The 23,773-nt window shown below is 51.3% G+C and overlaps 1 protein-coding gene across 4 annotated transcripts in view; it reads left to right on the forward strand.

Annotated features, from left to right (window-relative positions):
- Window positions 1–23,773, forward strand: part of LOC121271294 (cytochrome P450 4F22) — a 61,293-nt gene that overhangs the window by 20,771 nt on the left and 16,749 nt on the right. For 2 of the 4 annotated variants that reach the window (XM_041177177.1, XM_041177179.1), the window contains exons 3-8: window positions 4,381–4,525; window positions 11,870–11,923; window positions 13,802–13,929; window positions 15,318–15,439; window positions 16,434–16,701; window positions 19,927–19,993. In XM_041177177.1, the coding sequence (XP_041033111.1) occupies window positions 4,381–4,525; window positions 11,870–11,923; window positions 13,802–13,929; window positions 15,318–15,439; window positions 16,434–16,701; window positions 19,927–19,993 (784 nt within the window). The remainder of the gene's footprint in view (window positions 1–4,380; window positions 4,526–11,869; window positions 11,924–13,801; window positions 13,930–15,317; window positions 15,440–16,433; window positions 16,702–19,926; window positions 19,994–23,773) is intronic. The other 2 variants (XM_041177178.1, XM_041177180.1) reach the window with 2 other exon arrangements.

Genomic DNA, 23,773 nt, shown 5'->3' on the forward strand with positions numbered 1-23,773 from the left:
AAATTTTGCTTAAGCTTTCTTCTCAGTCTGTGTCAGGTTTACATTAATCATCACTCGTCATCCCTATTCATTCCTCAAAGGTCTCTCTCCCTCCCAGGAACAAATAGTCTCTTTGTCTGTCTCTCTCTCTTTCTCTTTCTCTCTCTTTCTCTCTCTCTCTTTCTCTTTTTCTCTCTCTTTCTCTTTCTTTCTCTGTCCCTCTCAAGTAGTATGAGTGGCCCCTCTCTTTCTGTATGTCTCTCTCCCTTACTCTCGTTGATGAAGTATAGAACTGAAACCACTCATTACACTTATATACTTATTTACAGAGTTCAACATTACAAGCATAATCCTAACCTTACAGCCACAGTTTCAGTCTGCACCTATTTAATAGGGGTTCATGTGAATCCCCAAATAATGCACTCCAACTACTAGATCTAAAATAAGCCTGATCTCGGATAGGTTCTGCAATGTATTGCTCTAAGAAACAATCCCTGATCCACTCTACAAATTCGTCTTCCATGTTACCCTGCCAATCTGAGTTGTCCAGTCAATATGCAGATTAAAATCACCCAAGACAATTGTAGCACCCTTCTTACACACCTCTATTATTTCCCAATTTATACTTTGTCCTACAGTGAGGCAACTCTTCGGGGCCTATAGACAACTCCCACCCGTGACTTCTTCCCCTTGCTATTCCTTATTTCTACCCAAACTGATTCCACTTCACGATCTATTGCACCTATATCACTCCTCACCACCGCACTGATACCTTCCTTTGTTAACAAAGCTACCCCACCTCCTTTTCCATTTTGCCTATTTTTCTGGAATGTCGAATACCGTTGAATATTGAGTTCCCAGACTTGGTCACCCTGCAACCATGTCACTATAACAGATATCAAGTCACATTCATTTATTTCTATTTATGCCATTAACTCATCTCTCTTGTTACAAATGCTGCATGTTTTCAGATAAAGAGCCTTAAGCTTTGACTTATTACCATTATTAATCATTCTGGTTCTAATTTCTGTTGCACTCTTCTGCTTATATTTTCTGCCCCTCTTGTCACATTTTGATTATTGTTCACATCTTCACCACCCTGCACCTCTGCTCTCTCATTTCTATTTGATTTTTTCACTTCAATTGAACCCTCTCCCCCACTAATTAGTTTAAAGTCCAATCTACAACTCTAGTTATATGATTCACCAGGACGCTGGTCCCAGCATGGTTCAAATGAAGCCCATCCCAACGGAACAGCTCTCTCCTTCCCCAGTACTGGTGCCAGTGCGCCATGAATTGGAACCCATTCCTCCCACACCAATCTTTGAGCCATGCATTTACCTCTCTAATCTATTTACCCTATGCCAATTTGCATGTGGCTCAAGTAGTAATCCAGAAATTATCACCTTTGTGGTTCTGCTTTTTAATTTAGCCCCAAGCTGCTCATTGTCCCTCATCAGAACCTCTTTACTAATCCTACCTATGTCGTTGGTACCTACATGGACCATGACAACTGGATCCTTCACCTCCCACACCAAGTTCCTCTCCAGCCCAGAGGAGATGTCCTAACCTTGGCACCAGGTAGGCAACACAGCCTTTGGGACTCTCTGTCTTTGCTGCAGAGAACAGTATCTATTCCCCTAACTATACTATCCCCTATTACTGTTACATTTCTCTTTTCTCCCCCCACTTGAATGGTGCTCTGTACCATGGTGCTGTGGTCAGTTTGCTCATCCTCCCTCCAATCTGTGCCTACATCCACATCAGGAGCAAGAACGTCATACCTAGTGGACAAGGGCACCAGCTGAGGCTCCTCCAAAGTTAAATTCTGGATCCCCATACATGCCTCACTTGCAGTCACACCCTCCTGTCCCTGATGACACTCCAAGTGTGATGTAATTAATCTAAAGTGACTGCCTCCTGAAACACAGTGTCCAGGTAACTCTCCCCCTCCCTGATATCCGACAGTGTCCACAGCTCGTACCCAGCTCATCAACTCTGAGCAGAAGTTCCTCGAGCAGCCAACACTTGCTGCAGATGTGGTCACCGTGGGTCACACCAGCATCCACCAGCACCCACATACTACAGCTGCAACACATCACCTTCCCAGCCATCTCTATTATATTGAATTAATTAATTTGGATATGAAGTGTTTTAAAAGTTTAGGGTTACCAGTCCAAGATTTAGACTTGCGTTAGCTGAGATGAGTGCCTGGGGCATCCCTTCTATGGAATTGGAACTGGCACTCAAGGTCTTCCTTCTTACCATTGCATTGAGCTCTCAGACTGACTTGTCCTCTCGGTATGAGTATCATATAGCCTCAACCTCACTTTCAAGGGTTTCATTTTCAGCTTGCCATGTTGAGCCAATCTGCACAGGTCTGTGAAGATCACTATGTTGCAAGGCGCACCAGTATATCTGACATTACTTGTTCACTTGAAACTCTCCTCCTGCAGCATCATTGTAACAGTCACAAACCACTTATGCTCCATAGACTTGACGGAACCAACCTGCTGATTCTTCTGCTGATAACTCTGCAGAGACCATCTAGATTGGCTTGTTTTGCCTTTTTCCTTGACAAACACTTTGTGTGCAAAATGATTCTGCTTCTTGCAGTTAAAACACTGCTTTCCCCATGCTGGGCAATCCTTCTTTTCCTTTGTACGATGTCCTCCACAGCATTTGCATCATATCCTTTACCTGCGATTGCTCTGCTCTTTCAGCCTGGACTATCTCTCAGTGTACTGTATCTCCTGCTCTGCTCTGCCATATATCTGCTCTAACTGATATTTTACCACATGCTCATCTCTACACAGACTTATCACTTTCTGGAGCATCAGTTTCTCATCTTTCAGTAGAGGTGCTCTCATTGAGGAGTCTTGAACACCTAGGACTAATCTATCTTTAATCAGATCATCTTTTAGCTATCCGAATTCACATGATTCCACAAGCTGTGTTATTGCAGACACATACTGTTCAATGGTCTCATTTTCACCTTGAGCTCTAGTATTGAATAGGTAGTGTTCATAAGTAACATTCGCCTGGCATTCAAAGCTATTCAAATCTCTGCCATCTGTTTTCTTTGTTGATCAGTTAGATTTAGAGTGGTATACAATTTGTAACAGTCCCTCCCCAGCAGTATTAGAAGTGTGGCTACTCTTAATGGTTCCGGCTTGTTAATTAATTCTTTTGCAAGCTCATAGTTTTGCAATTGCAAGTGGAAAAACTGAAAGTTCTGCCACATATCACCTTTCAGTTCAACAGGAGTTGGGATTGGAAATTTTATTGCCATATTCACTCACCCAGTACCTTACTTGCAGCCTGTGGTATATGTTTGCTTTTCCTTGACTTTTTTTCAGCAGCTTTTTAGCAGATTTGAATATTTCTGTGTGCCTTTTCGAGCTGTGTCTCCTCTGCAGCATTTCTAGGATTCTAAAACTCTGTTTTATCTCCACTTCCTGATGCCATGATTTGTGTTTAAAGATAGCAGAGCTTCTCAGTGTAAGTCTTTATTGAACTGATCTCAAGATGTCTGGTTACAGAGACTGTGCCTCATGGCTGAGGTCACCTGACTACAAAAGCCAGGAGGGACATGCTGCACTGTTGCATTTCCAAAGCCAAACACTCTCTCTCTGTCTGACCCTCTGTCCCTCTTTCTCTCTCTCCCCCCAACTCCCCCCACCCTCTCCCTCTCCCTCTCCAAGCAGACTCTCTCTCCCAAATACTTACTACATTGAAGGGTTGAGGCGAGAGAGACAAACTGAATTAGAACGGGGGCTGTATAAGATAGGTAAGTTTACTCTTGCAAAAGTAATATTGAAGAAACAATCACTGCATGAGGCAGGATGTCATGGTGTAAGAATGCACCATTTTGAAATATGCTGCCATGAGTTTTTGATAAATTTCCATTGGCTCAGAGTCTTCATAAACACCATCAATATTCAATTCTCCAGAGTTGCTTAATCTGGGTCAGTCTGTCCTAACCTTGGACACTTTTTGCAATGATGTCTAATCCTTTCAGCATGCTGTGGGCTAGAATATGTTCTTAATCTAATCTTCCCACTGATGATTCCAAAATTCTCTGGGAGAAAGTCCACTGTGAAATCTGTGGCTTGGTGTGTTATTTATTTAATCCCAGTCTCCTTTTTCATCCTGGACTGATCCAACACACTTATCAGATGCCGTGCTGTGCTGTGGCTGATCTTGCTGTTCCACCTCAACATAAAATTGCTTTTGAAGATTGATTGATGGGACACCTAATTCACTTTCTGCCTGTTTCACTCTGCAAGAATTGGCCGTATCTGAGGTTAAACTGTGATTATGGATTGATTGAGCTTTTCCCATGATTCTCTGCTTAATTGTCCTTTGTTTCTTGCTTCCAATCTGGTCTTTGTTCCTTAGATTCGCAGTAATGAGGAGGGACTTACCTTGGTTAATGAGATCGTCAAACGCTATGTATACTGCTCTCTCACATGGTTTGGACCCATCTATCCAATAGTGAGGCTCTTCCATCCAGCGTACATCAAATGTGTCCTATTGGCATCAGGTAGAGGAGCTTCAACCCTGAAAATCTGAGGAAGAGGTTCAGGCATTTGGTTTAATTTAGAAATATCCTCGGTGTCACTGAGTTCAAATGTTACTTCTGAACGGGATTGAGGGAGCTTATCATTGAAAGGGAATTGGGTAAATACTTGGGAAGGTGAAATTTGCTGGGCTGTGGGGAAGGAGTGGGACTAATTGGATAGCTCTTTCAAACAGCCGGCACAGCCATGATGGGTTGAATGGCCTCCTTCTCTACTGTAAGATTCTATGACAGCAGCACCAAGTTCTGCTCTTAACACTTTCTGGTCGACTGAGAGCCAGCGGACGATTTATTCATGAGCCTCAAAGCCATCCAACCTTACTGGCCCTTTTGTTTCACCGAGACCTTACAAAATGAAGCGAACAATTTTTTTGGATTCACGGAACTAAGTTGTAATTCAGAGTGAGGTGTGAGGAGGTGGGGAGGTCCTTTCAACAGTCGCCATCTTGAGAAAACGGTGGGCTCAAACATTGCTCATTATTTCAGGAGCTGCTGAATTCAGACAGGCCACGTTTATCCTGCTTTATTTTCAAACCTTTTTCCTCCCTGCCACCTGTATTCTCAGCTCGAGAGCCTGGACAACCTACTTGCTGGTCTTCTTTAAAAACTATTTCACAGGATGTGGGCGTCGCTGGCTGGGCCAGCATTTATTGCCCATCCCTAATTGCCCCTTGAGAAGGTGGTGGGTGAGCTGCCTTCTTGAACCGCTGCAGTCCCTGTGGTGTAGGTACACCCACAGCGCTGTTAGGGAGGGAGTTCAGGATGGATGTAAATGCATTGGAAACAGTTCAGAAAAGGTTTATTTGACTAATACCCGGAATCGGCGGGTTGTCTTAAGAGGAAAGGCTGGACAGGTTAGGCTGGCGTTTAGAAGAGTAAGAGATAACTTGATTGAAATCTTGACAAGGTGGATGTGAAAAGGATGCTTCCTCTTGTGGGAGAATCTAGAACTGGAGGGTCACTGTTTATAAATAAGGGGGTCGCTCATTTAAGACAGATGAGGAGAATTTTTTTCTCTCAGAGGGCTGTAAGTCTTTGGAACTTTGTTCCTCAAAAGGTGACAGAAGCAGAGTCTTTGAATATTTTAAGGCAGAGCCAGGTAGATTCTTGATAAGCAAGGAGGGGTGAAAGGTTATAGGGGGTATTTGGGAATGTGGGGCTGAGGTTACAGTCAGATCAGCCATGATCATAATGAAGGGCGGAGCAGGCTCGAGGGGCTGAATGGCCTACTCCTGCTCCTGGTTCATATGTTCCATTCCTTTTTGACTTTGGTTTGGTACATCTGATTGGCTTGCTAGTCCATTTCAGAGGGTATTTGAGAGCCAACCACATTGCTGTGGGTCTGGAGTCACATGTAGGCCAGACCAGGTAAGGACAGCAGATTTCCTTCCCTAAAGGACATCAATGAACCTGATGGGATTTTGCAACAATTGACAATGGTTTCATGGTCATTAACTCTCAATTCCAGATTTCTAAATTGAATTTCCATCCCCCAGAGCATTAGCCTGGATCTCTGGATTACCAGCCCAGTGACATTACCTCTACACCATCTCTCCCCATAGCAACGTCAGTCCTGGGATGGAAACTTTGACAGGTGCAAGGGAATATTCATCTTGTTCTTTGGATACGCCACGACCCCCCACCTCTGGGGAGTTATCTGACAACTACCACACGCGCCCCCCTCCGGCCCACCCACCGGCACCACACTTGACCCACCCACAGTGAGAAGAGGAGCCATTCACCTGACGGTTCAGGCCTTCCTGCTGTTGGTGTTCAACACGCTGCCAAGTTCATGGGGCCAAGTTCACACACAAAAACCCAACTGCCGATGCCAAGTGTTGGGTGTGAAAGATTTCTACCCCACAACAATTTGGACTCTTGGTCAAGTGCATAAAATGTTTTCAACTTTCTGAGGGCTGGGTGGGGTTAGTGATCAGTGATGAACTGATCTTTGTTGATACGACTGGTTTAATGTTTGACAAATATAACGTTAAAGCTGCTTGCACTTTGGATCAGCAGCATGTCTCTGAACATCAGGGTATAAATGCAGAATCTGAAGTGGATGCTTAGTGAGTACAGAGGTTCTACAATGAGCCAGTTCCAATCAGCCTCTTTCTGAGCTGTATCATCCTGAGTGCAGGTTTATCAAGATGAAGCTTGTCCTCTATCGGGTTGCTCCATCTGTTCCCTCACTACATCGATGGTCTGCTTGCAGAGGCAATTGACTTGACTCCACATGTATCTTGCGTACTGCTGCTGGCCTTTGCCTGCAATGGAAGTGCTTGGTGTCTCCATGCTGGCCTTGTCCCAAATCCTTGTAACCCATGTGGGGGAGACACCTGCCTGATCAGGCCGTTTGCAGCGCCAAAGGGAAAGACAACTGCTAGATTTGCAATGGGCAAAAAATGTCAGCAATTGTTCAGTGAAAGGGTGAATGTCCCACCCTCTCTCTACATTGTGTACACACTGTGAGAAGGTGGGATACTCTCTACATTGTGTACACACTGTGAGAAGGTGGGATACTCTCTACATTGTGTACACACTGTGAGAAGGTGGGATACTCTCTATATTGTGTACGTGCTGTGAGAAGGTGGGATACTCTCTACATTGTGTACGCGCTATGAGAAGGTGGGATACGCTCTACATTGTGTACACACTGTGAGAAGGTGGGATACTCTACATTATGTACACACTGTGAGAAGGTGGGATACTCTCTAAATTGTGTACACACTGTGAGAAGGTGGGATACTCTACATTATGTACACACTGTGAGAAGGTGGGATACTCTCTACATTGTGTACATGCTGTGAGAAGGTGGGATACTCTCTACATTGTGTACGCACTGTGAGAAGGTGGGATACTCTCTACATTGTGTACACCCTGTGAGAAGGTGGGATACTCTCTACATTGTGTACACACTGTGAGAAGGTGGGATACTCTCTATATTGTGTACACACTGTGAGAAGGTGAGATACTCTCTATATTGTGTACGCACTGTGAGAAGGTGGGATACTCTCTACATTGTGTACACCCTGTGAGAAGGTGGGATACTCTCTATATTGTGTACGCACTGTGAGAAGGTGGGATACTGTCTACATCGTGTACACGCTGTGAGAAGGTGGGATACTCTCTACATTGTGTACATGCTGTGAGAAGGTGGGATACTCTCTACATTGTGTACGCACTGTGAGAAGGTGGGATACTCTCTACATTGTGTACACCCTGTGAGAAGGTGGGATACTCTCTACATTGTGTACACACTGTGAGAAGGTGGGATACTCTCTATATTGTATACACACTGTGAGAAGGTGAGATACTCTCTATATTGTGTACGCACTGTGAGAAGGTGGGATACTCTCTACATTGTGTACACCCTGTGAGAAGGTGGGATACTCTCTATATTGTGTACGCACTGTGAGAAGGTGGGATACTGTCTACATCGTGTACACGCTGTGAGAAGGTGGGATACTCTCTGCATTGTGTACACACTGTGAGAAGGTGGGATACTCTCTACATTGTGGACACGCTCTGAGAAGGTGGGATACTCTCTGCATTGTGTACACACTGTGAGAAGGTGGGATACTCTCTACATAGTGCACGCGCTGTGAGAAGGTGGGATACTCTCTACATTGTGTACAAACTGTGAGAAGGTGGGATACTCTCTACATTGTATACACACTGTGAGAAGGTGGGATACTCTCTACATTGTGGACACGCTCTGAGAAGGTGGGATACTCTCTACATTGTGTACACACTGTGAGAAAGTGGGATACTCTACATTGTGTACACACTGTGAGAAGGTGGGATACTCTCTACATTGTGTACAAACTGTGAGAAGGTGGGATACTCTCTACATTGTGTACACACTGTGAGAAGGTGGGATACTCTCTACATTGTGTACACACAGTGATAAGGTGGGATACTCTCTACATTGTGTACACGCTCTGAGAAGGTGGGATACTCTCTGCATTGTGTACACACTGTGAGAAGGTGGGATTCTCTCTACATTGTACACACTGTTAGAAGTTGGGACATTCATCCTTTGACTGAACAATTACTGAGCATTTTGCCCATTGTAAATGTTGATGTTGTTAATGTCCTGTTAATTACATTGTTAAGATTTGTAAAGTCAATTACATTGTTAAAGTGAAGAGAAACAGGTGATGGGCATTAATGGTGTTTGAGCACATATAAACAGTGGGTCCGCTGCAGGGACTGGGGTGCATCATCACTCCTGGAAATGACATTTTGACTTGATTTTGTAAGTTTCCTTCCATGTTTTTTTTGTTACAGTGCCCCACCAGGGGCTGTCAGCCGCCCCCCCACCCCCCGCCCACCCCCACCCCCCCCCCCCCCCCCCCCCACCCCCCCCCGCCCCCCCCCCCCCCCCCCCACCCCCACCACTGATTTTTAGTTTAATTTGTTCAATTTGTTTCTCAAGAAGTGCCTATAAACAGGGGATGACCTGGCCCAGAGCGGGCAGGGAGGGAGGTGGACCTCATCATGAGCCTGCTCCTGGTCACGGTGACTGTCAACAGGTCCAGGCAACGAGCTGTCAAGAGGGTCATCCTGCCCGACTGTCTGCCTCTCTTCCGTGGCTATGTTGACCCTGGAGAGGGGGCACACCGTGTCCACTGTGTACACCAGTGTCCTTCTGTGATCAGTGGGCATCACAGGGTCTGGGTGCATCATCACCCCCGGGAATGATATTTTGCGTTACTTAGTTAAGTTTCCTTTGACGTTTTGATTTTTGTTACACTGCCCCATCAGGGGGTGCTGTTTACCCCCCTCCCTTTTTCATTAGTTTGATGTCTCGATCACTTGTTCTATTCAAAAGAGACTATAAATAGGGGATAGCTGGGGCACTGGGTTGAGTGGGAGGAGAGCTGGGAGACTGAACAAGCCAATAAGCTCTCTCGGTGAAGAAAAGCTCTGTGCCTCTGTTTCAGCTTCACCAAACGGTGTGGTGTCTTTCTCCATCCCAGTTTGCATTGCAAGTGGCCTGATCAGACTGGTGTCTCCCCATGTGGGTCACACCGATCTGATACGTTTGGAACCTACAATTCCACCAGCGGAGCTGTCCTTCAAAGGTTGTGCATTACCTTTGGACTTCGGGAAATCCCTGCACTGTCGCCGGGTCAAAACCCTGGAACTCCCTCCCTAACAGCACTGTGGGTGTACCTACACCACAGGGACTGCAGCGGTTCAAGAAGGCAGCTCACCACCACCTTCTCAAGGGCAACGAGGGATGGGCAATAAATGCTGGCCCAGCCGGCGACGCCCACATCCCATGAAAAAATATGTTAAAAAGAGTCTTTTCAATGCTGTGAGTGGGGTTAAGGGAGACAGATTGCAGCTTGAGAGGCAGCAGTCGAATTAAGAAAGGTTGTGATGGACGGTGAGGGTGGGAACCTCAAAGTCTACCAGAGCACAACGCTCCTCTTGTATCCTGTTTAGGGGCGTGGGGGATGTTAGTGGAGCTTCCTTCGATATGAAAATGGTATTTATCCTCTGAGTCACCTTGGGTTTTGTGCAGCATTAAGGGTTCATACGTCTGCAATTATCAAAATCACAGTTAATAACCAGCCTGGTATAGGATATGTGTGGACTGATGCAGAATTCTTTGGCCTGTTCATCATCTCTTTGCTCCACCATGGCTGGCACTTCTCTCCTCTTTCATTATTGTGGGACGCACAAAAATACTTTAAGCACCCTCCCCCTCTCATTCCCCCTCCCCCCCCACCCCCAACCCAACCCGGACGGACATGCTGTCACCCCTGCACTGATCGTAGGGATCCCACAGGGAGGGGACAGCCTGCGCTCCAATGGCATCCCCCTGCAGCCCCCCTCCCCCATTCTCAGGGGGTGTGGGGGGGTTGGGGGGGGGGGGGTGAATTTTCTCCCAGGTCCTGCACAGAGACCAGGCACCGAAATCCCTGCCCCCTGCTGCGGCGGGTGAGTTTTATCCAGGCGGGAACGGAGGTGCCTGTGTGGTTTGCAGGACCCACTTCCTCCAGCTGTTGAAGCTCTTCGAGCTCCGTGAGCTCTGGCTAATTCTCAGGCGTTTACAGTAGGCGACAAAGGGGTCCTTAAAGGGAGTGCAAGGGGCGTCCACGGGAACCTGAAGGTGATTCTCTTTCTTTTACCTGGAGTTAACGTGAAGGCTGGAGAGGCAAAGTGCAGGCCCCACGTCCACCCTGGATTACTGAGAGATCTGACTCGAAGATAAACCAGTTTAAAGTGTTCAACTCCCAGTAAAAATCAGTAATGCGCGCACCAGCTATACTGGAGTTCCATTTTAAGGTATACAAGGCCAGCTCAGACAATCCTCTGTGCCGTGCTGCATCCCCTGTGACACACTCTTCACAGCGCTGCTTAGATCCCGGGTTACATCAGCTCAGACTCAGAGGCTGGGAATCCTGCAGCGAGTACTCACCTCCTGACTCCCCAAAGCCCGTCCACAAGGCACAAGTCAGGAGTGGGATGGAATACTCCCCACTTGCCTGGATGAGTGCAGCTCCCACAACACTCAGGAAGCTTGACACCATCCAGGACAAAGCAGCCCCGTTTGATTGGCACCCCATCCACAAACATTCACTCCCTCCAACACCGACGCACAGTAGCAGCAGTGTGTACCATCTACAAGATACACTGCAGCAACTCACCAAGGCTCCTTAGACAGCACCTTCCAAACCCATGACCTCTGCCATCTAGAAGGACAAGGGCAGCAGCTACATGGGAACATCACCACCTGGAAGTTCCCCTCCAAGTCACTCACCATCCTGACTTGGAAATATATCGCCATTCCTTCACTGTCACTGGAACTCCCTCCCTAACAGCACTGTGGGTGTACCTACACCACATGGACTGCAGCGGTTCAAGAAGGCAGCTCACGACCACCTTCTCAAGGGCAATTAGGGATGGGCAATAAATGCTGGCCCAGCCAGCGATGGCAACACTCCATAAGTGAATTTTAAAAAAGAGACTGGGATCTGTGAATCATTCTTGTCACAGCTCAGTGGTAACATGCTCTGAGCCGTTGGTGAACCTGCACCATGCTATGGCCCTTTAAAGACTGCAGGCATCAGGGAGTGACTGATTCAGCAATCGGAAAGGACTATGGTGACATTTTCAAACAGGGACTCAGTGTGTATAGTTCAGCTCAGCACAGATTCAAACACCACCCACCCTAGATAATGAGCATTTACTATTTCTAATTATATAACCTACCTCTAATTTTCTTGGTGGTGGATTGTCCTACCTTTTACAGTTTGAGTTTCTAAAGCTTGGCTTCACCCTCCGTTTCAGCTCCTATTGCCCCGAAGGACAATCTATTCTACGGCTTCCTCAAGCCTTGGCTGGGTAAGCAGTGGCCATTTTGTGTCCCGTCTCTTTGTCTTCCTCCAACAGGTGGTGCCTCTCTGCCCGATGGCACCATGGACACCAGCGCCCATGGGTAACGTGAGCACAGAGACTTGGCTAGAAGGTTGTGAGAAGGGGAATCTTCGGGGATTTGTGGTGGCGGTGAGGGGTTGGGGGGAGGTGGAGGGAGGGATTTGGGGGTGGGGTGGTGGCGCTGAGTGCTGCGATGGTGCAGGATATTTGTGTGGTCAGTACAGGTCCCTGGGTAAAATTCCTTCTTAAAAGCCCTGCCTCAGCTTCCTGATGTCACCACTCACAACAAATCCATTTGAAGCACCAATTACAGGAAACCTTTACCCGTAAATCCCAACACAACCAAAAACTGCACCCTTGTTTTGAACGTCACCAGCCTTTAGTGTGGGAAGTCTAGTTGTTTGTCCGCACTGCTGGATTACTCAGCGAAACACCTCACTTTTCTAGCCATCTTTTTTTTTACTTTAGACAGCCGGCGTAGGATTAAGCTATAACTACGTAAGTTTATATGTGGCATCCGAAATATTCCGAAATGCAGTCAGGCCCTGAGGGTTTCGGATAACGGATACTCGACCTGTGCATAGAATTTACAGCACAGGACCAGACCTTTTGTCCCAAATGGTGTTTATGCTTCACACAGGCCTCCTCCCACCCCTCTTCATCGAACCCTATCAGCAAACCCCCTCCTTCTAACTAAGGCTGTAGATTAAATGTAACACAACCTCTCGGCTTTTCAATCCTACCCCTCTAGACATGAGCCCCAGTGCTTGGTTTGCACAATTTACGGCCTGTGTTGACTTGTATCAGTGTCCACAGATCCCTCTGCCCCTCCACCCCATTTAGATTCCTATTTCTCCATCAGTATCCCTCCCAAAATGCCTCAACCTCATATTTGATCGAGTTGTTCAAAGTCATGAGGGGGTCTGGTCAGAGCAGACAGGGAGAAACAGTTCCCATTGTCACAGGGAGAACCAGAGGGCCCAGATTTAAGGCCATTGGCAAAAGAAGCAGTGTCGACACGAGAGGGAAATTTCTTCACCCAGCGAGTGGTCAGGGTCTGGAATGCGCTGCCTGAGAGGGTGGTGGAGGCAGCTTCAATCGAGGCCTTCAAGAGGGAGTTGGATTATTATTTGAAAAGGAAGAACGTGTGCAGGGTTACGGGGTAAAGGCAGGGGGGTGGGACTAGGTGAATGGCCCCTCCAGACAGCCAGCAAAGAGACGATGGGCTGAATGGCCTCCTTCTGTGCTGTAGCCGCCCTGGCACTGAAATTCACTTATTACTCACTCATTCTGAAAGTTCACTGACCACCTGCCTGTGTTTTGGAAACGATTTGGACAGTCTCAGTCCGGGGGGTGTCTGCAGCTTACGTCTGGTGAGGTTGGCAGTGCTGTGCTGGCAGAGTCAGCCTGGTGCTCTGGAGTGGGACTTGAACCCACAACCTTCAGGCTCTAGTGTTGAGCAGGCTACCCACCGAGTTACAGCTGGCCCCTGAGCTCGGAATGTGCACTGTGGCGCAGGGCAACACCTTTGTGTGTTGTGAGTCTTCCACAGTCTCTGAAGCCTTGGTGCTTTACCCTCGGGTTAAGGGTCTGCCAGCGCGGGTTGGGTTTATCGTTAGGGAGTGTGTGAGTGTGGCAGGCGATGCCCTCCTTCTCCCCCGGACCCGAGGTTACAAACTGGCCGTCTGGGTGGGGGTGGGGGTGGGGGTGGGGAGACTGTCAGCGTTTAGAAACTTGTAGTGAAGGCTCAGTGCTCCACAGACTAGCCCACCCTCACCCCCAACCCACAGTAAACTCCTGTCATTGGCTAACCTGACCCCTGACCTTTCCTCTTCCTCCTATCAGGTGATGGCCTGCTGACTAGTAAAGGGGAGCGATGGGCCCGACACCGGCGACTCTTAACACCCGCCTTTCACTTTGACATATTAAAACCTTACGTGAAAATCTTCAATCAGTCTACCAACATTCTTCACGTGAGTAACAGACTGAGTGTGAGCTGGCACTGCCCAGGGGTAGTGTCACCCCGTGACTGAGTGTGAGCTGGCACTGCCCGGGGGTAGTGTCACCCCGTGACTGAGTGTGAGCTGGCACTGCCCGGGGGGTAGTGTCACCCCGTGACTGAGTGTGAGCTGGCACTGCCCGGGGGTAGTGTCACCCCGTGACTGAGTGTGAGCTGGCACTGCCCGGGGGTAGTGTCACCCCGTGACTGAGTGTGAGCTGGCACTGCCCGGGGGTAGTGTCACCCCGTGACTGGGTGTGAGCTGGCACTGCCCGGGGGTAGTGTCACCCCGTGACTGAGTGTGAGCTGGCACTGCCCGGGGTAGTATCACCCCGTGACTGGGTGTGAGCTGGCACTGCCTGGGGGTAGTTACTACCCTGCTTTCTTGCTCCCGTTCACCTTGTCAGGATATACACACACACACACACACACACACACACACACACACATATATGCAGCGGGTAGCTATGGAGCGTCTGATTCCTATAGAGACAGCACAGCACAGAGTCCCAGCGTGAAGACTCAGCAGTGTGCCCTGTAAGCTGTGTGGAGATGCGGCTGTGCAGCAGTTGGGGATGTGCCACACAGTGCATTAAACAGACCGTGCACCGCAAAGAGAACTTAGAGAAAACTGTTCCTCCTCTTCGTCCTCCTTGACCCATCAGCATCCCATGGTTAAGCTGCCCACCATCCTTCTGTACCTCCCCTCTACTGTCATCCACCTGCTCTCATCTGGATCCATTCTTATCACTTGCAACAGTGTGTCTGTGCTGTAAGTGTTGGGTGTAGCTCAGTGGGTCTTATTAAGGCATTTGCTGTCTTAGGTAGTTCAACAGTAAGTATTTATTAACTACTGGAAACTATACATAGAATCAGTGAAGGGCCTGAGCTCGGAGCTGTCTCCATGCTTGCTTCTACACACAGCTCTGTCCAACACTACGCAGACCCCTGGATATGGGTCATGTGTTCTCTTACATCACTATGTGGGCGGTACCGTACTCAATCTTAAATTAACCCTTTATGTGTTAGACCCTTATACTCCAGTCTACCTGACCCCACGCCACTCCTTCTGGTACTCTCCCCCACCACCCTATCCAAAGATCTATGCTTGCACCTCCCCCTCCCCCACTCCTCTTGCCTGTCATCGACATCGACAAACGTAGCATCAAGTCCTGCGTGTACGCTGCTGACGCCCATGTCCACCTCAGCCCGACCCCTCCACTATGTCCCTCAGTTATCCGGCTGCTTATCCAGGCATCCCCTGTGCTGGGCGGGCGTTGGTTAAACGCTTGGATCGCCAGCCTCGGGTAGAAACCCTGTGGACTGACGCTCTCCTTTCACGCGGCTTGTGTTTACTTACAGGAGAAGTGGCGCCAGCTGATTTCGGATGGGGCAGCCTCGTTGGAGATGTTCGAGCACATCAGCCTCATGACTCTGGACAGCCTCTTAAAATGCACCTTCAGCTACGACAGCAACTGTCAGCTGTGAGTAGCCGGGGGTGGGGTGGGGGGGCGGGGTGCGAGGTGGAGGTGGTGGGATTGAGTGATCCAATGGGGGCTCTGGGTCGGTGGAGGGGGTGCGGTTTGTATAAGTGTAAGGGGCCAGGCCTAAGCATTTCATCCCACCCTTCTCTCCAGCCTGTCACCATCACCGGAGAGCGTTCAGTGTTATGAGGGGTGAGGTGAAAAGATCGAGGATCATAGTCCATTTTAACATGTGACGATATCTCATGTGAGAGTCAGCCAGCACAGTGTAAATGTAGCAGCCTCTACGAATAGAAACAAGATTGATTTGCATTTATGTATCAGCTTTCACAGCCTCAGGGTGTTCCACAGTCAATGAAATACTTTTGTAGTGCAGTCGCTGCTGTGATGTAGTATTTGCAGTAGCCGATGCACAGCAAGCTCTCTCACAAACAACAATGTGGTTATGACCAGGTATGTGTGGTTTTTTTTTGATGAGTTTGGCTGAGGGACAAATATTGGCCAGAATAACGCCCCTTCTGTTCTTCAAACTATTGCCCTGGGGTCTTTTACACCCACCTGAGAGAGCAGACGGGGGCTTCAGTTTGATGCCCTATCCAAAGAAACGGCATCTCTAACAGTGCAGCACTCCCTCAGCACTGCACTGGAGTGTCAGCCTGGATGTTGTGCTCAGGTCCCTGGGGTGAGACTTGAACCCACGACCTTCTGACTCAGAGAGGAGCATGCTGCCCCTTGAACCATAGCTGACAGGCCAGCCGGCTCACTTTGAGAATCTTTGTGCTGCTCCATGCCTTCAAGGAAATGACCATTTCACGATCCTGAATCTAGTTCAGCTGGGCGTCCTGAATACTACCCCACCCCCTCCCCCAGCAACTGCTCAGAGTCCCCTCAGAGCAGCGGTGAGGAGATAGGGAACTTTCTGTGGCTTATACCTCTTGACGTGGTACAGCACTAACAATGCCGGTTCAGCTCTTGTCTCTATGTTCCTTCACAGGAAGTCCAGTGACTATATTGCTGCGATATATGAGCTGAGCACACTGGTGGTGAAGAGGGAGAGATATTTGCCACATCACTTCAACTTAATTTACAAGTTCTCCTCCAATGGGAAGCAGTTTGAAAGGGCCTGCAACCTGGTGCACTCCTACTCAATGGATGTGGTCCAACGTCGTCGGGAGGTCCTGAAGGAACATGGGACAGAGACCTGGCTCCAGTTCAAACGGGGCAAAGTCATGGACTTCCTGGACATCTTGCTGCTGTCAAAGGTCAGGCTTTTATCACTGCCATCGGCGAACAGACCAGCACTAACACAAGCGGAGCCTTCTTGTTTCTACAGCGAATGGCACCTCCTCACATTATCGTCACCATTCTCGCACTCTCCGGGTCACTCGTGAAGTGTGGGTAACCGTGGTGTGCAGGTCATTAGATAGCGAGCCTCTGTCCATCTTAGCCCCCGGGTATTATATCAAAGAAAGATTTACATTTCTCTTAATATCTTTCACAACCTCAGGACAATCCAAAGCACTTTGCAGCCAATGAAGTACTTTTTGAGGGGTGGTCACTGTTGTAATGAGGGAAATGTGGCAGCCAGTCGGTGCACAGCAAGCTCCCACCAACACGGCAATACAATAATGACCAGTTAATCTGATTTTTGTGATATAGGAACAGAAAATCCTGGAAACATTCAGTGGGCCTTGACTCTAAGGCAATCGAAGCACAGGGGGGCATTGTGTGGGCAAGTGGAGTTGAGGCTCCATTGATCCTTAAATGCCTGGGATCATCCATAGCCTTTTGCCATTTAAGAATACTCTGATCTGTCATTCCTAGACCCAAAGTGGATGTCTGCACACTTCCGTACATTGAATTCCATCTGCCACTGTTTTTACCCATTCTAAACTGCCAACGCCCCTTTCCAGCTTCCTGCTCCCATCGAAACTAGTTACTCTGCCACCTAGCTTCGTAACTAAGCCCTGATCTGGTGGCTGAAATATCCAACTGAGAGGAGCGGTGACCTGCACCCCAGGAAGAAGTCAGTGCCTCCTGGAGAGGAGCGTGTAGTGTTGTAGCATTTTGAAATTGCAATGTGTACATATTGTTCACGTGAAGTTACCATACAGACTTGTACCAGCAGAGAGAGTCTGCAAGCAGAAGGAGAGAGTTGGGAGAAGCTGTCTTTTTTCATAAAGGAGCCATATTGCTTGTGTACTTTTAATTTGAGGTGTCACTGGCTGTTTCTAATCTCAAGAACATTTCACTGCAAGTCGACGTTTAATTGTCCGGCTGCTAAGTAGAATTATATACAAATTACAACAGGCAGCAGGTAGCCTATCTACCTGCCCTGTTCCCATATTCCTTTATCCCCAATTTCTTCAGCTTCCGAACAAATCCATTCCGAAATGTTGACTTTCAATCACTAGTTCCAGTAGGGAATTCCACAGCTTCACAACGCTCTGTGTAAACATTCCCACTCTCCATCCCGAATCTTACACAGTTAAGCTTCATGTCCCTTTGTTCAAAACCCCTCAACAACAGCATCTTGCATTTATAAAGCACCTTTTAACATAGTCAAGCATCCCAAGGTGGTTCACGGGAGCATTAGTGGACAAACCTGGACACTGAGATATTTAGAACAGGTGACCCTTGGTCAAAGAGGTTGGCCCTAAAGAATGTCTTAAAGGCAGAGGGAGAGGGAGAGGGAGAGGTTTATGGAGGGAAGTCCAGAACTTAGGGCCTGAAAATCTGAAGACTCGGCCGCTCATGGTGGAGCGATTAAAATCAGGGCTGTTCGAGAGTCCGGAACTGGGGAGGCTCAGATACTCGGAGGGTTGTGGGTCTGGAGGAGATTCCAGAGATGAGGAGGGGTGAGGCCGTGGAGAGATTTGAACAGGAGGAAATGGTGAGGTAGCAGTAATGTCACTGGACTAGTAATCCAGAAGCCCAGAGGTGGACAAGGGTTCAAACCCCAGCATGGCAGCTGGTGGGAGTTAAATTCAATTAATAAACCTGGAATATGAAAGCTAGTCTCAGTAATGGTGACCATGAAACTATCATTGATTGTTGTAAAAACCCATCTGGATCACTAATGTCCTTTAGGGAAGGAAATCTGCTGTGCTTACCCGGTCTGGCCTACACGTGACTCCAGACCCACAGCCATGTGGTTGACTCTTAACTGCCCCCTGAAATGGTCTAGCAAGCCACTCAGTTCAAGGACAATTAGGGATGGATGACAAATGTTGGCCTCGCCAGTGACACCCACATCCTGTGAAAGAATAAATTAGGAAGGATGAGAATTTTAAAATTGAGGCGTTGCTGAACTGGGAGCTCGTATAGGTCAGTGAGCACGGCGGAGGGGGCTGGGATGAGAGGGATTTGGTGTGAAGATATGGACAGCAGGATTTTGGATAGGCTCCGGTGGATGGAGGTGGGAGGCCGGATAGGAGAGCAAAGGAATAGCCGAGCCTGGAGGGAACAAAGAAATGGATGAAGCCGGGAAGCCTGGAAACAGTCGGCTTCTTTCACCGTGAAGTGTTTGGGGAAAGAAGCTGCCTGCCCTTTCCCATTGTCACAGGAAACAGTGAGCTTTATATTGTAAACAAATTGTTGAAGAATACTCTTACAAGCAGCTCCATCTCAGGTTCCCTCTGCCAGCGTTCTGGTTTTGTTTTTTATGTTTTCATGTTGCCCATCCCTAATTGTCCTTGAACTGAGTGGCTTGCTGGGCCATTTCAGGGGGCAGTTAAGAGTCAGCCACAATGCTGTGAGTCTGGAGTCACACGTAGGCCAGACCGGGTAAGGACAGCAGATTTCCCTCCCTAAAGGACGTTAGTGAACCAGATGGGTTTTTACGACAGTCAGCGATAGTTTCATGGTCACCATCACTGAGACTAGCTTTCATATTCCAGATTTATTAATTGAATTTAACTCCCACCAGCCGTGGTGGGATTTGAACCCTTGTCCCCAGAACAGGAATGTGGGCTCTAAAATAAAGGCAAAATACTGCAGACCTGAAATAAAAACAGAAAGTGCTGGAAAACCTCAGCAGGTCTCGCAGTGTCTGCGGAGAGAGAAACAAGAGGTACCGTTTCGAGACTTTATGACTCTACCTTCAGAACTGCTCCGCTCTGAACAAGAGTCATGTTGGAGTCGAAACCTGAACTCTGTTCCTCTCTCCACAGATGCTGCCGGAGCTGCTGAGTTTTTCGAGCACTTTCTGCTTATATCACGTAGATGTGGGCCTCTGGTTTTGCAGCCCAGTGGCATCAGCAAGACCCCCACCATCTCCCCTGTGCAGCGGCTGGTTGTTTAGTGGGTGGGAGGGTTATGATGGCAGGGCTGGCATTCCTCCATGGATGATCAGCCCATGATCATAATGAAGGGCGGAGCAGGCTCGAGGGGCTGAATGGCCTACTCCTGCTCCTAGTGCCTACGTTACTCACAGCTAACCGAGTGCAGGGCTGACGGGGAATGAATCTGTTTCTTTCTGCCTCCAGGATGAGGATGGCATTGGCCTTTCAGATGAGGAGATCCAGTCAGAGGCGGACACCTTCATGTTTGAGGGTAAGTGTCTCGTTATAATTCTTATTGGCTGTAAATATAACAGATAACCCTCGTTTTGTCCTGATGCGGTGCTTTTTAAAAAAAATTATTCATGGCGTGTGAGCATCACAGACAAGGCCAGCATTTACTGCCCATCCCTAGGTGGTCTCTGATATGACTGAGGCAGCTCAGAGTCAGCCACATTGCTGTGGGTCTGGAGTCACGTGTAGGCCAGACCGAGTAAGGACAGCAGATTCCCCTCCCTAAAGGGCATTAGTGAACCAGGTGGGTTTTTATAACAGTCGATGATAGTTTCATGGTCACCATTACTTGGACTAGTTTTCAATTCCAGATTTATTTATTGAATTTAAATTCCACCAGCTGCCCAGCCGGCGGGGGGGGATTTGAACCCATTTCCCCAGAGCTTTCGCTCTGGGCCTCTGGATTAATAAGCGAGGGTTGTAAGGTTGGAAATGCTAAAACCAATTTACGCGTAATCCGATCAGATTTGGGGCCATAAGAGCAGCAAAATGCTGGAGACGTTCAGCAAGTCCGACAGCATCTGGGAATCAGGGAGAAGCCAAGTTATTATTTCAGGTCTTGCAAAACGATGCAACAAACAAGTACAGAGGCAGGGGAAGGAGAGGGGGTGAGGGGGGGGAAGGAGAAAAGGAGGAGTGTGCAATAGGGTGAAAGGCAGGAGAGATGAAAGGACGCAGGGAAAGATGGTAAGAGGACAGGTCCCGGGATTTCCTGCCCCCTTTGTGGTGGGACCTGCCTCCGGAGAGTCGGCAGCTGAGGCAAAAGTCCACTGGCTTTGGGAGGGGCCGGGTGGTGGGCGGGGCTGGGCAGTGGGCGGGGCCGAGCGGTCCCGGCAGTGGGCGGTCTCAGCAGTGGGCGGGGCCGGGTGGTGGATGGTTCTGGAAGTGGGCGGAGCCGGGTGGTGGGCGGAGCCGGGTGGTGGGCGGAGCCGGGTGGTGGGCGGGGCCGGGTGTTGGGTGGCCCCGGCAGAGGGTGGGGCTGGGCAGGACCTGGTAGTGGGCGGGGCTGGGTGGTCCCGGTTGTGGGCGGGGCTGGGTGGTGGGTGGGGCTGGGTGGTCCCGGTTGTGGGCGGGTCTGGGTGGTGGGTGGGGCTGGGTGGTCCCGGCAGTGGGCGGTCCCGGCAGAGGGCGTGGCTGGGCAGGACCTGGTAGTGGGCGTGGCTGGGTAGTGGGTGGGGCCGGGTGGTGGGCGTGGCCGAGCGGTTGGGGGTCCGGGCGGTGGGTGGGGCCGGGCGGTGGGCGGGGCTGTAAAATCCCACCCAGGGGCAAACACACGCGATGGGTGAGAGGGGGGTGTAGCCGACAAGAGTGGGATCATTATCAGAATGGAAGCCAAGATTATCACCTGAAACGTTGAACTCAGTGTTGAGCTGTCCTGAAGGCTGTACAGTGCTTTTTATTGGTTGCTGGATAAATAAGAGCCAGGTCACCGAGGAGATAGCCCCTGCCCTTCTTTGAACAGCTTTGAGATCTTTTACACTCCCCTGAGAGAGAAGATGGGGCCTCAGTTTAATGTCTCATCTGAAAGTCAGCACCTCCAACAGTGCAGCACTCCCTCGATACTGCACTGGAGTGTCGGCCTGGGTTATAAGATTGAGAGGCTGAGGCACTTGGGTGGGACTTGGCCCTTGACCTTTTCCCTCGGAGCCAAGTAAAGAGCGATAGTCACTGTTTACTGAAGAGCAATTAGAATTTGTGGTCTTAAAGGCACCCTACCCCAGTGTTAGCAGAGTGATGGGATGTCCGATCGGCAGTAAGACAGACAGGGAGAAACGCCGACGCTGCTACAGGGACTAGGGCCAGAGCTGGGGCGGGCACGGGTCCCGGTGTCATCGCGCCTCATTCCGATCCTTCACTTGGCTGCGTGCCCGCCGGACTGTCACAGGCCTGTTAACCAATTAAAGTAATTCTCAGCTCTGCCCGTCCAACCTTAAGGTTAGCGGGGGGGTGGTGGGGGTGGGGGGGGTTGGCGGGGGTGTTGGGGGTGGGGGTGGGGGGGGTGTTGGGGGTGGGGGGTGGGGGGGGTTGGCGGGGGTGTTGGGGGGGGGTGGGGGTCGGGGTGGGGGGGGTGGTTGGGGGGGGTGTTGGGGGGGGTGGGGGTCGGGGTGGGGGGGGTGGTTGGGGGGGGGGTGGTGGGGGTGGGGGGGGTTGGCGGGGGTGTTGGGGGGGTGGGGGTCGGGGTGGGGGGGGTGGTTGGGGGGGGTGGTGGGGGTGGGGGGGGTGGGGGTCGGGGTGGGGGGGGTGGTTGGGGGGGGGTGGTGGGGGTGGGGGGGGTTGGCGGGGGTGTTGGGGGGGTGGGGGTCGGGGTGGGGGGGGGTGGTTGGGGGGGGGTGGTGGGGGTGGGGGGGGGTGTTGGGGGGGGTGGTGGGGGTGGGGGGGGTTTGGTGGGGGGGGTTGGGGGGGGTGGGTGTCGGGGTGGGGAGGGGTGGTGTTGGGGGTTGTGGGGGGGGGGGGTTGGCGGGGGTGTTGGGGGGGGTGGTGGGGGTGGGGGGGGTGTTGGGGGTGGGGGTGGGGGGGGGTTGGCGGGGGTGGGGGTGGGGGGGGGGGTGGCGGGGGTGGGGAGGGGTGGTGTGGGGGTGGTGGGGGTGGGGGGGGTTGGGGGGGTGGGGGGGGGTGGTGTTGGGGGTGGTGGGGGTGGGGGGGTGGTGGGGGTGGTGGGGTGGTGGGTGTTGGGGGGGTGGTGGGGGGGTGGTGGGGGGGGTGGTGTTGGGGGTGGTGGGGGTGGGGGGGTGGTGGGGGTGGGGGGAGTGGTGGGTGTTGGGGGGGTGGTGGGGGGGGTGGTGGGGGTGGGGGGGGTTGGCGGGGGTGTTGGGGGGGGTGGTGGGGGTGGGGGGGGTGTTGGGGGTGGGGGGTGGGGTGGGGTTGGCGGGGTGGGGGTGTTGGGGGGGTGGTTGGGGTGTGGGGGGGTGTTGTGGGGGGTGGTGTTGGGGGTGGTGGGGGTGGGGGGGGTGGGGGGGGTGGTGGGGGTGTGGGGGTTGGCGGGGGTGTTGGGGGGGGTGTTGTGGGGGGTGGTGTTGGGGGTGGTGGGGGTGGGGGGGGTGGGGGGGGTGGTGGGGGTGGGGGGGGTTGGCGGGGGTGTTGGGGGGGGGGGTGGGGGGGTGTTGGGGGTGGGGGGGTGGGGGGGGATTGGCGGGGGTGTTGGGGGGGTGTTGGGGGGGGTGTTGTGGGGGGTGTGTTGGGGGTGGTGGGGGTGGGGGGGGTGGGGGGGGTGGTGGGGGTGGGGGGGTTGGCGGGGGTGTTGGGGGTGGGGGTGGGGGGGTGTTGGGGGTGAGGGGTGGGGGGGGATTGGCGGGGGTGTTGGGGGGGTGTTGGGGGTGGGGGTGGTGGGGGTGGGGGGGGTGGGGGGGTGGGGGGGGTCGTGGGGGTGGGGGGGATTGGCGGGGGTGTTGGGGGTGGGGGGTGGGGGGGGTTGGCGGGGGTGTTGGGGGGGGTGTTGGGGGTGGGGGTGGTGGGGGTGGGGGGGGTTGGCGGGGTTGTTGTGGGTGGGGGTGGTGGGGGTGGGGGGGGTGTTGGGGGTGGGGGGGTGTTGGGGGGGGTGTTGGGGGTGGGGGTGGTGGGGGGTGGTGGGTGTTGGGGGGGTGTTGGGGGGGGTGTTGGGGGTGGGGGTGGTGGGGGTGGTGGGGGTTGGGGGGGGCGGGGGGGTGTGGTGGTGGGGGTGGGGGGGGGTGTTGGGGGGGGGCGGTGGTGGTGGGGGTGGGGGGCAGGCGAAGAGCCTGAGCAGCCTCCGCGTTTTTCAGGAAACCTCGTCCATGGGCAGGAT

This window comes from Carcharodon carcharias, chromosome 30, assembly GCF_017639515.1.
Source record: "Carcharodon carcharias isolate sCarCar2 chromosome 30, sCarCar2.pri, whole genome shotgun sequence".
In the NCBI taxonomy this organism is placed as follows: domain Eukaryota; kingdom Metazoa; phylum Chordata; class Chondrichthyes; order Lamniformes; family Lamnidae; genus Carcharodon; species Carcharodon carcharias.